Genomic DNA, 15,978 nt, shown 5'->3' on the forward strand with positions numbered 1-15,978 from the left:
GTGGGCACACAGGAAAACCATCATGGAAAGAGATAGCTGGCAGGAAAAGATTAATTATGATCTGGGAAAACTTGAAACAGTAAACTGTTAGATGTAAGAAAGTTCTCTATGTACTTTCCTGTTTATAGTGTCTGAGAGAGCAGTGAGACTGAATCTCGAGCAGTAACGCAGGATAATTATTCATGTTTAGTTATTTAGGCAAATATTTGGGGTACAGGTCTGTCACTATATAACACTGGGATACTGTACTGGTGGGGACAGGTCTGTTACTAACATCAGGGTACAGTACTTGTGGGTACAGTTTGGTCATTGTATAACACTGGAGTACATTACTGGTGGGGACAAGTCTGTCACTGTATAACACTGGGATACAGTACTTGTGGGTACAGTTTGATCACTGTATAACACTGGAGTACATTACTGGTGGGTACAGGTCTGTCACTTTATAACAATGGGGTACAGTACTAATGGGGACAGGTCTGTCACTGTATAACACTGGGGTACAGTACTGGTGGGGACAGGTCTGTCACTGTATAACACTGGGGTACAGTACTGGTGGGTACAGGTCTGTCACTGTATAACACTGGGGTACAGTACTGGTGGGGACAGGTCTGTCATTGTATAACACTGGGGTACAGTACTGGTGGGTACAGGTCTGTCACTTTATAACACGGGTACAGTACTGGTGGGTACAGGTCTGTCATTGTACAACACTGGGGTACAGCACTGGATGGTACAGGTCTGTAACTGTATAACACTGGGGTACAGTACTGGTGGGTACAGGTCTGGCACTGTATAACACGGGTACAGTACTGGTGGGTACAGGTCTGTCCCTGTATAATATTGGGGTACAGTACTAGTGGGTATAGGTCTGTCACTGTATAACACTGGGATACAGTACTGCTGGGTACAGGTCTGTCACTGTATAACACGGGTACAGTACAGGTGGGTACAGGTCTGTCACTGTATAATATTGGGGTACAGTACTGGTGGGTATAGGTCTGTCACTGTATAACACGGGTACAGTACAGGTGGGTACAGGTCTGTCACTGTATAACACGGGTACAGTACTGGTGGGTACAGGTCTGTCACTGTATAATATTGGGGTACAGTACTGGTGGGTACAGTTTGGTCATTGTATAACACTGGAGTACATTACTGGTGGGGACAGGTCTGTCACTGTATAACACTGGGATACAGTACTTGTGGGTACAGTTTGCTCACTGTATAACACTGGAGTACATTACTGGTGGGTACAGGTCTGTCACTTTATAACAATGGGGTACAGTACTAGTGGGGACAGGTCTGTCACTGTATAACACTGGGGTACAGTACTGGTGGGGACAGGTCTGTCACTGTATAGGTGGGTACAGGTCTGTCACTGTATAACACTGGGGTACAGTACTGGTGGGGACAGGTCTGTCATTGTATAACACTGGGGTACAGTACTGGTGGGTACAGGTCTGTCACTTTATAACACGGGTACAGTACTGGTGGGTACAGGTCTGTCATTGTACAACACTGGGGTACAGCACTGGATGGTACAGGTCTGTAACTGTATAACACTGGGGTACAGTACTGGTGGGTACAGGTCTGGCACTGTATAACACGGGTACAGTACTGGTGGGTACAGGTCTGTCCCTGTATAATATTGGGGTACAGTACTAGTGGGTATAGGTCTGTCACTGTATAATATTGGGGTACAGTACTGGTGGGTATAGGTCTGTCACTGTATAACACGGGTACAGTACAGGTGGGTACAGGTCTGTCACTGTATAACATGGGTACAGTACTGGTGGGTACAGGTCTGTCACTGTATAATATTGGGGTACAGTACTGGTGGGTATAGGTCTGTCACTGTATAACACTGGGGTACAGTACTGGTGGGGACAGGTCTGTAACTGTATAACACTGGGGTACAGTACTGGTGGGTACAGGTCTGTCACTGTATAACACGGGTACAGTACTGGTGGGTACAGGTCTGTCCCTGTATAATATTGGGGTACAGTACTAGTGGGTATAGGTCTGTCACTGTATAACACTGGGATACAGTACTGCTGGGTACAGGTCTGTCACTGTATAACACGGGTACAGTATTGGTGGGTACAGGTCTGTCACTGTATATTATTGGGGTATAGTACTGGTGGGTATAGGTCTGTCACTGTATAACATGGGTACAGTACTGGTGGGTACAGGTCTGTCACTGTATAATATTGGGGTACAGTACTGGTGGGTATAGGTCTGTCACTGTATAACACGGGTACAGTACTGGTGGGTGCAGGTCTGTCACTATAATGGGGTACAGTACTGGTGGGTATAGGTCTGTCACTGTATAACACTGGGGTACAGCACTGGTGGGTACAGGTCTGTCACAGTATAACACGGGTACAGTACTGGTGGGTACAGGTCTGTCACTATAATATTGGGGTACAGTACTGGTGGGTACAGGTCTGTTACTGTATAACACTGGGGTACAGTACTGGTGGGTACAGGTCTGAGGGGGTGAATTAATACTGTCAGACAAACTACACATTGGTGTGTTTCTTTTTTTTTCGTGTATGGTTACCAATAAAATAAATAAGACCGAGGTAGAATCAGACTATTTAATTGCTGCCCTGGCACCAGCCTGCCGCTGTGCCCCATGTGGTGGGACAGTTGGGTTATCCGCTGGATGGGTGCCAGTTGTTGCAGATGTTGGCACTACATGTATACTCTGTGTTAACATCGTCCCTTTACAGAAGGAGTACTGGTGGATTGAATATTCATGACACGTGTTTCTTATATCTCCAGGTGCATTGTTGAAAATAATTAATTAAATAAAATCTACTTTGGAAAGCTCCTAAGTTCAGATCCCTTCAGATCCCGAAGTAATATAAAATCACCGGGGCATCTCTGTTACTCTCCACACAGCACTTCCTGATCGCTGCCAAGCCATGTAATGAGAGCCAAGCTGAGCGACTTAGTCACCCTGAAGTTTTGCTCTCCCACGCGTAGCGGTGAGCCAAACAGCAAGAAAGACGTGGGATGGACTGGAATCTCATCCTTTCCCACCTGGGCACTGAGCGGGGCCTGGGCACTGAGCGGGGGGCTCTGGGCACTGAGCGGGGCCCGGGCACTGAGCGGGGTCTGGGCACTGAGCGGGGGGTCTGGGCACTGAGCGGGGGGGTCTGGGCACTGAGCGGGGGGGTCTGGGCACTGAGCGGGGGGGTCTGGGCACTGAGCGGGGGGGTCTGGGCACTGAGGGGGGTCTGGGCACTGAGCGGGGGAGTCTGGGCACTGAGCGGGGGGGTCTGGGCACTCGGGGGTCTGGGCACTGAGCGGGGCCTGGGCACTGAGCACTGAGCGGGGGGGGTGTCTGGGCACTGAGGAGGTCTGGGCACTGAGCGGGGGGGTCTGGGCACTGAGGGGGGTCTGGGCACTGAGTGGGTGGGGGCCTGGGCACTGAGCGGGGGGGATCTGGGCACTGAGTGGGGAGGGGTCTGGGCACTGAGCGGAGGGGTCTGGGCACTGAGCGGGGGGGTCTGGACACTGAGCAGGGGGTTCTGGACACTGAGCGGTGGGGCCTGGGCACTGAGCGGGGGGGGGTCTGGGCAATGAGCGGGGCCTGGGCGCTGAGCGGGGGGGGATCTGGGCACTGAGCGGGGGGGGGGGGTCTGGGCACGGAGGGGGGGCCTGGGCACTGAGCGGGGGGGCCTGGACACTGAGCGGGGGGGTCTGGACACTAAGCGGGGGGGGGTCTGGGCACTGAGCGGGGGGGGTCTGGGCACTGAGCGGGGTCTGGGCACTGAGCGGGGGGGTCTGGGCACTGAGCGGGGGGGTCTGGGCACTGAGCGGGGGGGGTCTGGGCACTGAGCGGGGGGGTCTGGGCAGTGAGCGGGGGGGGTCTGGGCAGTGAGCGGGGGGGTCTGGGCACTGAGCGGGGGAGTCTGGGCACTGAGCGGGGGAGTCTGGGCAATGAGCGGGGGGGTCTGGGCACTGAGCGGGGGGGTCTAGACACTGAGCGGGGTCTGGGCACTGAGCGGGGGGGTCTGGGCACTGAGCAGGGGGGTCTGGGCACTGAGCGGGGGGGTCTGGGCACTGAGCGGGGGGGGTCTGGACACTGAGCGCGGGGGTCTGGACACTGAGCGGGGGGGCCTGGGCAGTGAGCGGGGGGGGGGTCTGGGCAATGAGCGGGACCTGGGCGCTGAGTGGGGGGGGATCTGGGCACTGAGCGGGGGGGGTCTGGGCACTGGGGGGGGGCCTGGGCACTGAGCGGGGGGGTCTGGGCACTGAGCGGGGGGGTCTGGGCACTGAGCGGGGGGGTCTGGGCACTGAGCGGGGCCTGGGCACTGAGCGGGCCCTGGGCACTGAGGAGGCCCTGGGCACTGAGCGGGGGAACCTGGGCACTGAGCCGGGGAGCCTGGACACTGAGCTGGGGGGGGGGTCTGGGCACTGAGGGGGGTCTGGGCACTGAGGGGATCTGGGCAGAACACAAACAGGACGATCAGGAGCGGAGCAGCTGGTTGGTGAGACTCTTCCCCGCCCCAATTTTCCTTCTGTTGATTTAAAGTGGAGCAAAATTGAGTGATCTCTGTAAGTGGCCTCCTACATTCTACCCTATGAAACTAGAGCTGATCCAAAACTCGGCAGCTCGCGTCCTAACTCGCACCAAGTCCCACTCACCCATCACCCCTGTGCTCGCTGACCTACATTGGCTTCTAGTTAAGCAATGCCTCGATTTCAAAATTCTCATCCTTGTTTCAAATCCCTCCATGGCCTCGCCCCTCCCTATCTCTGTAATCTCCTCCAGCCCCACAACCCCCCGAGATGTCTGCACTCCTCTAATTCTGCCCTCTTGAGCATCCCTGATTATAATCACTCAACCAATGGTGGCCGTGTCTTCAATTGCCTAGACCTCAAGCTCTGGAACTCCCTGGCTAAACCTCTCCGCCTCTCTACCTCTCTCTCCTCCTTCAAGACACTCCTTAAAACCTACCTGTGACCAAGCTTTTGGTCACCTGCGCTAATTTCTACTTATGCGGCTTGGTGTCATATTTTTAGCACATAATACTCCTGTGAAGCGCCTTGGGACGTTTCACTACGTTAAAGGCGCTCTATGCAAACCAGTCCCACCCACCCTTTCCTTCAATCACTGTCTATCCCACCTTTGACAGAGACTGTAATTCCCATATTGGACTGTTCAGTCACCTAAGAACTCACTTTTAGAGTGGAAGCAAGTCTTCCTCAATCTCGAGGGCTTGCCTATGATGATAACTACATGTTATTGTTGATGTAGTTGTTCAGACCAGGCAATGCTCAATGCCGAGGTGCTGAAGTCTGTAATCAGCCCCATGGAGGGGTCCCTAGACGATCAAAGGGAGAGGGTGCGGGGGCGGGGAGTAAAGGATTTTTTGCACCAGTATATATGCTTAAACACTGCAGTGTGGGAACACAATTCTTAAATGTAGTTTCATTAATAAAGCTTACAATATTCTGTTTCATTTGAAAGACCTAGTTTGTCCGACAGCACTTTTAGTATCCGGTGCTTCTTTGATACCAGAGATTAGAAAACTGCTTTTTTGCCACACACCAGTAGATAATGGAGATGGACTCTCAACAAAAGGAATTAATACTCACTGATAAAGTCATTACGATAATCTAGATGGTAGTGAAAGGGGTTGCGTATTACTGGGATACGTATACCTGTACACAACAAGCACCGGTGACACCAGCAGCAATCAAACGCCCTGCAGAACACCATTTCGAAGGAGAGCGCGGGAGTTTTCCCCTGTGCCTAGGTGAATATTTATCCCTCAACCAATCTCACTAAAACAGATTAACTGGGCGTTTATTTCATTGCTGTTTGTGGGACCTTGCAGTGCACAATTTGACTGCCGTATTTCCAACATTACAACAGTGACTACACTTCAAAAGTACTTAATTGGCTGTAAAGCGCGTTGGGACAGCCGGAGGTTGTGAAAGGCGCTATAGAAATACAAGTCTTCCTTTAGAACACAGCGTTCTCAGATGTCCCACTGGAACTTCGGCTGGAAGATTGGCAGAAACCCTAGGAACACCGCCGTCAGTGGCCTTGCACCGATTCTCCGAGGTTCCCGCTGATCCTCCACCAAAGTTACGGTAGGAGACCACCCTCAGCCCCCGCCCCCCCCCCCCGCGGACATTCTACACCTGTGGCTCCGCTCTTCTGGACGAGGTTGTGTTGCAATATAATGGGTCAGGCTCGAAGAATGGTGGCTGGAATGTTAGATGGCTATCCTGTAGTATTAGCTGTGGTTCAGTGGGCAGCGCTCTCGCCTCTGAGTCAGAAAATTGTGGGTTCAATTCCCACTCCAGGGAGTTGAGCACACAACAATCTAAGCTGACACTCCAGTGCAATGCTGAGGGAGTGCTGCACTGTCAGAGGTGCCGTCTTTCAGATGAGACATTAAACCCTGTGCTCTCTGAAGTGGACATGAAAGATCCCATGGCATTATTTTGAAGAGGAGCAAGGGAGTTAACCCGGTGTTCTAGCCAATATTTATCCCTCAAACAACATAATAAAAAGACAGATTATCTGGTCATTATCACATTGCTGTTTGTGGGAGCTTGCTGTGTGCAAATTGGCTGCTGCGTTTCCTACATTACAACAGTGACTGCACTCCAAAAGTACTTCATTGGCTGTAAAGCGTTTGAGACGTCTGGAGGTTGTGAAGGTGCTATATAAATCCAAGTCTTTCTTTCTTAGTTTCACTAGATGGCCCTGAGGTACTCATTTCTTGTCGCTGTCATAAACCAGCTCATGCCTTGCTGGAAGGCCCACCCTCGGGAATGCTGCACCAGAGAATGACGGGGGCTGGCTCTGTACTGCCAGTTCCCCAGTTCGACACAATGAGCTCCTGATTTCAATCTGAACACTGGGCATTTGCCGAGTTGAGGCCGCATTCTACCCCACAGGAAGGGGGAAAGTATCGAACCAGAAGTTCCATGAAATAATTCCATTTTAGTCATTCCTGTGGGCAGGCTGGGATATGATCCTGACATTGAACAGCATTCCCTTGTCTTTCTTTTGCTGGAGGACAAGAGGGGGTGGGTGTGGCACTAAATCGTATCTTGGTGAGAAGCCCACAGCCAGGAAAGCCCTTATGTGAATGCCCAGAGTCACCTGGAGCAGAAAACCTGAGCAAGGCCACAGTCGGATTATTGGAACAGGTTGCACATGGCCGCTGGGTCATATTATAAGCATCCTCTGCCTTGGGGAATAGATGGAGGGAAATTAAGGAGAAACTTTAAAGTTTAGCGTTCCCCTCCCCCCATTATGTTTGTTTTCTTCCCTGCCTTAGGGTTGCCAACTCTGGGTATATTCCTGGAGGTGTCGTCACATGACCTGCTGTCGCCACCCCACACTGCCGCCATTGGTTGCCCGACACGTCCCAAACCAATTGGAAAGCAAACAGACTCTTTAACCTCGATGTTAGCCCTCCCCCCCTCGATGGGCAGTAGGCGGTCGGGGGGACGGGGGAGGAGGTTAAACCCTAAAAAACGCAAAAAAGTGACCTCTGCCCGACAAATATGCACCAGCTGCCATATTTATGGCGGTGGGTAGCGGGGCATGTGAATGTCCTGTCTTGGAGACGCATTAACCACTTCATTATCACAGTGCATTTGAGAGCCTGATTTAAATGTAATAGTTGCCGGCTGGATTTCCGGGGCTCAGGAAGCCCGGCTGTGAAATGGAGGCGGGAGCTGACGGCTCCGGAAAGCAAGTGTTTTTAATGGCATTCCTTCTAGGCCAACCCCTCAAGGAAGCCTTTTGCTTCCCGTCCGCCAATCCCGGCCTCTCTCATGCCCCGCCTCCTCCCCAAGCCCCGATTTGCAGCCCGCACAAACACAATCTATTCCCTTCATCATCTTCTAAACCTCGATTGAATCACTCCTAGGTCTATGCTTCTCTAAAATGTAGAGTCCTAGCTTCTTGAATCTCTCTTGGCAACGAATTCACCCCCTTTATTTTCATGGTTCAGTCATCCAAGAAACCAGTCACACCATAGATTGCAGTTCTACAGGCCAACACAGGAGGGCGCTGCAACGTCACCTCAAAGCATGGCCAATGAGTGATTAACACTACGTGTACTGATCTTCCTTTGTAGTTTCCAAAAGATCTGGATTGTCCAGTATGTTTACCACCTGTGCTCTCACCTCTGAATCAGAAGGATGTGGGTTCAAGTCCCACTCCAGAAACCTGAGCACAAAATCTGACACTTCAGTGTCTTACTGAGGGAGCGCTGCACTGTCGGAGTTGACGTCTTTTAGATGAGATGTTAAACTGAGGCACCGTCTGCCCTCTCAGGTGGACGTATTTTGAAGAAGAGCAGGGGAGTTATCCCCAGTGTCCTGGAAAATATTTATCCCTCAATCAACATCACTAGAACAGATTATCTGATCAATTATCTCATTACTGTTTATGGAAGCTTGCTGTGCGCAAATTGGCTGCCGTGTTTCCTACATTACAATGGTGCCTACACTTCACAAAGTACTTCATTGGCTGTAAAGGGCTTTGGGCGGTCGTGAGGTTGTGAGAGGCGCTATAGAAATGCAGGTCTTTCTTTGCACGATACCTTGCTGGTGGCTTTGTTTTGTCACGTTATTTTGCTGGATAGGTGTGACTCTGGGGTTCTGCTCCCAATACAGATGTGCTGATGTTTGAGACGGAGGACCTGGTCCTGAGGAAAAATGAAAAGAACTTTGTGCTGTGCCTGCTGGAGGTGGCGAGGAGAGCCTCCAAGTTTGGAATGCTGGCCCCGGTCCTCATTCAGATGGAGGAAGAGATCGAGGAGGAGATCCGCGAAGAGATGGATTTACCGCCCGAGGCCATCCCGTCAAGGCCCAAACCCCAGAAGCAGCTGTGTGACTTCAAAAACTTGGATGAAATGGTGAGTGTTGTCCCTGGCGCTCAAACTCTGCTGCACAAAGACCACCGAGCAACAACACCTGCTCTTCATAGAACCCTGCAGCGCAGGAGGAGGCCATTCGGCCCATCGAGCCTGTGCCGGCCCTTTGAACGAGCTATCCAATCATTCCCACTCCCCCTGCTCTTTCCCCACCAGCCCTACAAATGGTTTCTTTTCAAGTATATTTCCAATTCCCTTTTGAAAGTTACTATTGAATCTGCTCCCACCGCCCTGTGCATTCCAGATCACAACTTGCAGCCTCAAAAAAACATTCTCCTTATCTGCCCCCAGTTCTTTTGGCAGCCATCTTAAATCTGTGACCTCTAATTACCGACCCTGCAGGCAGTGGAAACGGTTTCTCCTGAGCCACTCTATCAAAAACCTTCATCACTCCATCAGAACACCTCTATTAAATCTCCCCTTAACCTTCTCTGCTCGAAGGAGAACAATCGCAGTCTCTCCATGTAACTGAAGTCTCTCACTCCTGGTACCATTCCATTGGCAAGAGACTATATCCTGATGTAAAAGGGCGAAATGCCCTGCATGGTATGCTACCAAACAGGTTGGGGAGATTCCAGTGCCAACCTTGAGCTGTGCTAATCGAGCTGACCAGGCACATGTGGGGATGCTTTGGTTAGGCCCAATTCCCCTGGGCTAAGGAGAGGAAGTCAGCCAGCTTTCTGACTTCTGAATACTGTTGAGTGAACTCTGCCAGGAAATTAACCCGTGTCAACATTGAGCAAGGATGCTTGAGGGATAGGATGAGATTTCCATGTGATCTTCCTTTGGTAGAATAGCTGACCATCACTTACTGTCCAGAGATACAGGTGCAAACCAGCTGCTTGGGCGAAGTACTGGAGGGTTGATAATGAATGTTGCACCCAACATAGCCCAGTACAGGTAGGACTGTACCCCAACATAGCCCAGTACAGGTAGGAATATAGCCCAGTACAGGTAGCACTGTATCCCAACATAGCCCAGTACAGGTAGCACTGTATCCCAACATGGCTCAGTACAGGTAGGAATATACCCCAACATAGCCCAGTACAGGTAGCACTGTATCCCAACAAAGCCCAGTACAGGTAGGAATGTACCCCAACATAGCCCAGTACAGGTCGCACTGTACCCCAACATAGCCCAGTGCAGGTGCATACGTACCCCAACATAGCCCAGTACTGGTAGCACTGTATCCCAACACAGCCCAGCACAGGTAGGAATGTACCCCAACATAGCCCAGTACAGGTAGCACTGTACCCCAACATAGCCCAGTGCAGGTGCATACGTACCCCAACATAGCCCAGTACAGATAGGAATGTACCCCAACGTGACCCAGTGCACATTGGACTGTTCCGTTACTTGAGCCAGCACCCGAGGAGCTGTACCCCAGCATGAGCCAGTACTTGTGCAACTGTACCGTAACACCAGCTGGTGCCTGTGGAAATGTACCCCAACATGAGACTACAGTCTTAAGAGAAGAAATTTATGGTCCCCTCTAGGATCATTTAGATTTGAGACTCTTTTAGAAGCTGAGGGCTTATAAGGACATATTGGGTCGACATCCCTCCGATAATGGCCTTGACATGGTTGGGGAAGGGGGCAGTTGGACGTTGAAGGTAATGGTGTGCCTCAGGGATCTGTGCTAGGACTTCTCCTGTTTTCTGTTCCTATAAATGACTTGAACGTAGGCACGAGGAAAGTGACTGAAGTCCACTGATGATATCAGACTGTGAGCATGGCAAACAGTAAGAAAGAATGCAGATGGATATAGACAGGCCATCAGAGTGGGCAGATAAGTGGCAGTGCAGTTTAATGTAGAGAAATGCGAGGCACTGCATTCAGGAAAGCAGAACCATGAAAGGGAGTCTACCTGGAGTAAGATTCTTCATTGAATGTAGCAACAGAGAGATCTAGGGGAGCAGTTAGAGAGAACGTGCAGGTAGAAAGGGCCATAAAAAGGCAAATGATATTCTTTGGTTTAATCATCGAGGTATTTTTATATAAAAGCAAGAAAGTAATGTTGAATTTGAACAAGCCATTGATTAGGCCACAATTGGAGTATTTTGTGCAGTTCTGGGCATCCACGGAAAGGCTCCTACGATGATAGCACGAAAAGGAGGCTACAGTAATGGCATATAGGAACATGTGAACGTAGGAACAGGAGGAGGCCGTTCAGCTCTCAGCTTGTCGCACCGTTCAATTAGATCGGGGCTGATCTGTATCTTAGCTCCATTTACCTGCCTTGGCTCCATAACCCTTAATACCCTCCCCTGATATCCTTCCCTATTACCCTTCCCTCATACCTTTTCATAACAAAAACCTAGCAATCTCAGTTTTTACATTTTCAGTTGACCTGTAGCCTCAACAACTTTTTGTGTGGGGGAGCGTTCCAGATTTCCACTACCCTTTGTGTGAAGAAGTGCTTCCTGACATCACCTCGAAAAGGCCGAGCTCTAATTTTTAAGACTGTACCCCCTTGTTCTGGATTCCCCCACCAGAGAAAATAGTTTCCTTTATTTATCCTATCAACCGCTCTTGAAGAAAAGAGTTCTCCTAATGAAGAAAAAGCTGAAACATTAGGGCTTTTTCCATTGGAACAGAAAAGGTTAAGGGGATCTAATAAAGGTTGAGAATGGTTTCGAGAGGGTTAATAGTGAGCGCAGGTTTTCACTTGGTTGGTCAATGAATAACAAGGTGAGGAACCATGAAGCAGGAATTTGGAACGTCTTTTTCAGACCAAGTGTTAGAAAAACAGGCCACCAGAAGTGACCATCAAGGCAAAGATTCTAACATTATTTAAAAGACAATTGGATAAATATTTGAAAAGGAAGAATTTAAAAGGGTTGGGGAAAGTGCAGGGAAATGCGACTGGAATAGATAGCTCCAGGTGAAGAACTCACACAAGCATGATGAGTGCAATGGCCTCTTTCTGTACTGTAGATTCCCGAAACATTTGCCATTGGTCCCAGAGAGGGCTTGAGGTGTGGAACCCATACCTCAGTATGATCAAACACTGTCAAGAGAATAGGGGGGGGGGGGAGGTGGGAACAAAGAAGGAGTAAAATTGGAGATGTGGCATTTTTTTAATAAGCAAAAGCGCAGATTTATTTATACAACCTGTCATTAGACAGGCTTTAGGACCCTGGAACCACCATTTGAATCTTTGATCGCCAGGGTGCATAAGAAGGCCAGTGGGTTCCAGTCAGTCTTTAAGATCGAGAGTATGACTGATGGCACTTGTCGGAGGCCCAGTTGGTAGGACTAGTGAACGGACGTGGCTTTCAGTCCCACTGCAGGATTTAAGCACGCCACTCCTGCACCATCACCTCCGATGTCCCCTAACAATGCCTCTTTGCCCCCACCACTCCCATCTTCCTCCTTATTGACATGCTGACTCTTGTTGAAATCTTTCCATACGTATGCTGATGACACCCAGCTCTACCTCTCCACCACCTCTCTTAACCCTTCGACCGCCTCTGTGCTGTCACTGCTTATCTGACACCTTGTCCTGTCTTGTCTGACATCCAGTCTTGGCTGAGCCTCAAGTTCTTCCATTTAAACAATGCGAAGACCAAGACCACTCTGCAGGCCCCACCACACATCCTGGTCCTCAGCACCGAGTCCAGCCCCCTCCTTGGCCACTGCCTCAGGCTGAAGCAAGCAGTTCACAACCTTATGTCCTGTTTGATCCCAAACTGAACTTCTGACTGCCTACGTCGAGCTCTGTAACCTCTACTGCCTCCACTCCTATCTCATCCCATCTGCTGCTGAAACTCTCATCTGTTCCTTTGCCACATCCAGACTCAATTACTCCAATGCTCTCCTTGCCGGCTTCGCTTCTTCCATGAACTTCAGTTCATCCTTGGCTTCACCCGTGGCTCAGTGGGTAGCACTCTCGCCTCTAAGTCAGAAGGGCTCAAGACCCGCTCCAGGGACTTGAGCACAAAATAATCTAGGCTGACACTCCAGTGCGGTGCTGAGGGAGCGCTGCACTGTCGGAGGTGCCGTCTTTCGGATGAGACATTAAACCGAGGTCCTGTCTGCTCTCTCAGGTGGGTGTAAAAGATCCCGTGGCATTATTTCGAAGAAGAGCAGGGGAGTTATCCCTGGTGTCCTGGCCAATATTTATCCCTCAATCAACATAACAAAAAGAAACCAACTGATTATCTAATCATTATCACATTGCTGTTGGTGGGAGCTTGCTGTGCGCAAACTGGCTGCCGCGTTTCCCACATTACAACAGTGACTACACTCAAAAAATGCTTCATTGACAGTAAAGCGCTTTGAGTCGTCCATGGTGGTCATGAAAGGCGTTATATAGATGCAAGTCTTTATTGCTTTTCACCGCAACACTATTGCTTGTATCCTAACTCACACCAAGTCCCGCTCCCTCACCACCTAGTGGCCATTGACCTACATTGGTCCCCAACATCTTTAATTTAAAATTTTTGTCCTTGTGTTTAATTTGCTCCATCACCTATCCCACTTTCTATTACTACAACCTTCTTCAGCCCTACACCTCCCTCCCAAGCCCTTGATTCTGCTAGCCTGCAATTGCCCATCTCTTGCCCCCATCAGTAGCTGCTGTGCCTTCAGCCATTCAGGTCCTACTCTCCGGAATGCCCTCACTTTTTCCTCTCCCTCTCCCTCTTCAAGACCCTCCTTATAAATAAGAGGCTAGAAATTTAACTCATATGCGCCTCCGGTTAGCACCCCGGTGGGGGGGTGCTAATGGGGCACAAATGCGTTAGCGACCGGGCACAGCACTGTTAACGCCTCCCGCCATATTGGGCGAAAGTTTAACGGCAGCGCTGCGGCTTTGCGCCCCGAGCTCTTGCGCCCGGAGATTGTGACATCATCGCCGTGCACATTGGCCCCATTAGCGCCCCGGCCCCGAAATTCACTTCTGCCCCCTGTGGCAGCGCCGGGCGCAAACACCGACAGGAGGCGTGGCTCGAGCGGCCAGCCACTACCGGGGCGGTGATTCAAGGCCAGGTGGCCCAGTGAAAAATGTTATAAAAATGACGACCTTGTTGCTGCTCCTGATGCGGTTTCTCTGAGGGTTCCTGGCTGCGATCGCTCAGCCTGAGTGCCGGGCTGATCGTGCAGCACCCCCTCTCCATGCCGGTCCAGGTCAGTCACTTTTCCTTCTGCAGAGCCAGCAGCGTGGGCCCTTCCCTTTAAGGGAGGGAGGGGACTCGAACGGTGCAGCACTACACGGCCCAGTGTGCATCACTGCTGAGGCGTCCGCCACGTTAACACCCCCGGAAGGCAATGGGGCACCTGATTTAGCGCTCCACTTCCTTCCGGGGGCCGCAACCCGAATTTGTGAAGAGGGCAGGGACTTCAGCGCCTGGCACTAAGCCCCGCCCCTCCCGACTGTTCCTGCCCCAAACAGGGCGAGACTCAACTTTGGCGATCTTTGACTAAACATTTAGTCACCCTTCTTAATCCCTCCTTCTTTGCCTCGGTGTTCATTAACCTCACGCCTCTGGGACATTTTTTAATCTTATTAAAGGCACTACGTAAATGCAAGTATCTTTAGTTGGAAGCTAGGCTGACACTTCAGTGTAGTATTAAGCTTGTACCAAAGGTGAATTATGGATGATAAAAACTGAGGCTTGTTTAGGTGGACGTTACGAGAGGTTGTGGCGTTATTCAAAGAGCAGGGGAGTTCTCCTGGTGTCTTGGGGCAACATTCCTCTCTCCACTAGCACCAACAAAAGCCAGTTTAACTGATTTCGTCTCATGTGCGATTTGTGGAACCTTGTTGTGCACAAATCACCACCGTGTTTACCCAAATAACAGCAACTGTAACCGTGCTGAGGTAATCCATTGTTTATGAAATGCTTTGGGATGTCCTGAAGACACGATGAGCCGTTACGGTGTAAAGATTCTGCTTCTTCGAAATAGTGCCGTGGGATCTTTTATGTCTACCTGAGAGATGGCAGACGTCTCGGTTTAACGTCTCATCCGAAAGCCGGCACCTCCGACAGTGCAGCACTCCCTCAGCACTGCACTGGAGTGTCAGCTTAGATTTTTGTGCGCACGTCCCTGGAGTGGGGCTTGAACCCACAACCTTCTGACTCAGAGGCGAGAGTGCTACCACTGAACCATTAAAATCTCGGGGTTGGGTGTGGTGGGGGGGGGGGGGGGGGGGGGGCGTAATTTTACGTATTATGCTTTGCACAAGCTGCAGGGGCCGCGAGCAAAGTTTTTACCTCGAATGAATGCATTTGTTTCTCTTCTTTCTGAACATTGGCCACGGAGAGTTCTCATGAATCAGAAAGGATACAAGAATGGAGGGTGGAAAGGCTATTGAGCCCATCAATCCCATCCCCTCCACCAGCCAGCTGCAGCCTGCTCGATCTGGATCAATGCAGTCAGGTTCGGTATGACAGTTCAATGCCGTCAATGTCAATCAAGGCTGCTGAATCGACTCTGAACACAGTTCGAAGGGCCGGACGGCCTACTCCTGCACCTATCTTCTATGTTTCTATGTTCCATATAATAATAATAATAACTTTTAGTTATAAAGTGCCAAGCGGGGGCCCAGCAGAAAATTAAACTCAATGACTGCCAGTTATATCATTTTTTGGAGTCATCTTTTGATTGTTGCTAGATATCTGTGCAGAATATTTCGCTCTGTATTCAAGGTGTAAAGAACAATAGGTTGAGAATTCCAAGAACAGAAATGCTAACACAGGCATAATTTATTGATTTAGTTCCCCTCCAGTTACACAGTCGTACCGTTTCTATTACATCCCAGCTCTAAGCAATCTCTTTGTCAGCTGTGGTTTAGTGGTAGCTGTCTTGCCTCTGAGTCCAACGGTCGTGCATTCAAGCCTCATGCCAGATACGCGAACACAAAATCCAATCTGATACCCCAGTGTTGCACTGTCGGAGGTGCTTTGTTCCGTATGAGATGTTAAACCGAGGCGCTGCCTGCCCTCTGGATGTGAGCCCTCTGTCCCCATGGCACTATTTGAAGAAGAGAAGGGGAGCCCGAGCCAGCATACTAAAACAGATGAACTGGTCATTTATTGTGGGACCT

At 50.4% G+C, this 15,978-nt stretch overlaps 1 protein-coding gene across 1 annotated transcript in view; it reads left to right on the forward strand.

The window, feature by feature from the left end:
* The window catches only part of LOC139227049 (GAS2-like protein 2A), a 49,471-nt gene that overhangs the window by 8,509 nt on the left and 24,984 nt on the right, over positions 1–15,978 (forward strand). The window contains exon 2 of the mRNA XM_070858130.1: positions 8,668–8,909. Within this exon, the coding sequence (XP_070714231.1) occupies positions 8,668–8,909 (242 nt within the window). The remainder of the gene's footprint in view (positions 1–8,667; positions 8,910–15,978) is intronic.

The sequence above is a fragment of the Pristiophorus japonicus genome, chromosome 16 (assembly GCF_044704955.1).
Source record: "Pristiophorus japonicus isolate sPriJap1 chromosome 16, sPriJap1.hap1, whole genome shotgun sequence".
NCBI classification, from domain to species: Eukaryota; Metazoa; Chordata; class Chondrichthyes; family Pristiophoridae; genus Pristiophorus; species Pristiophorus japonicus.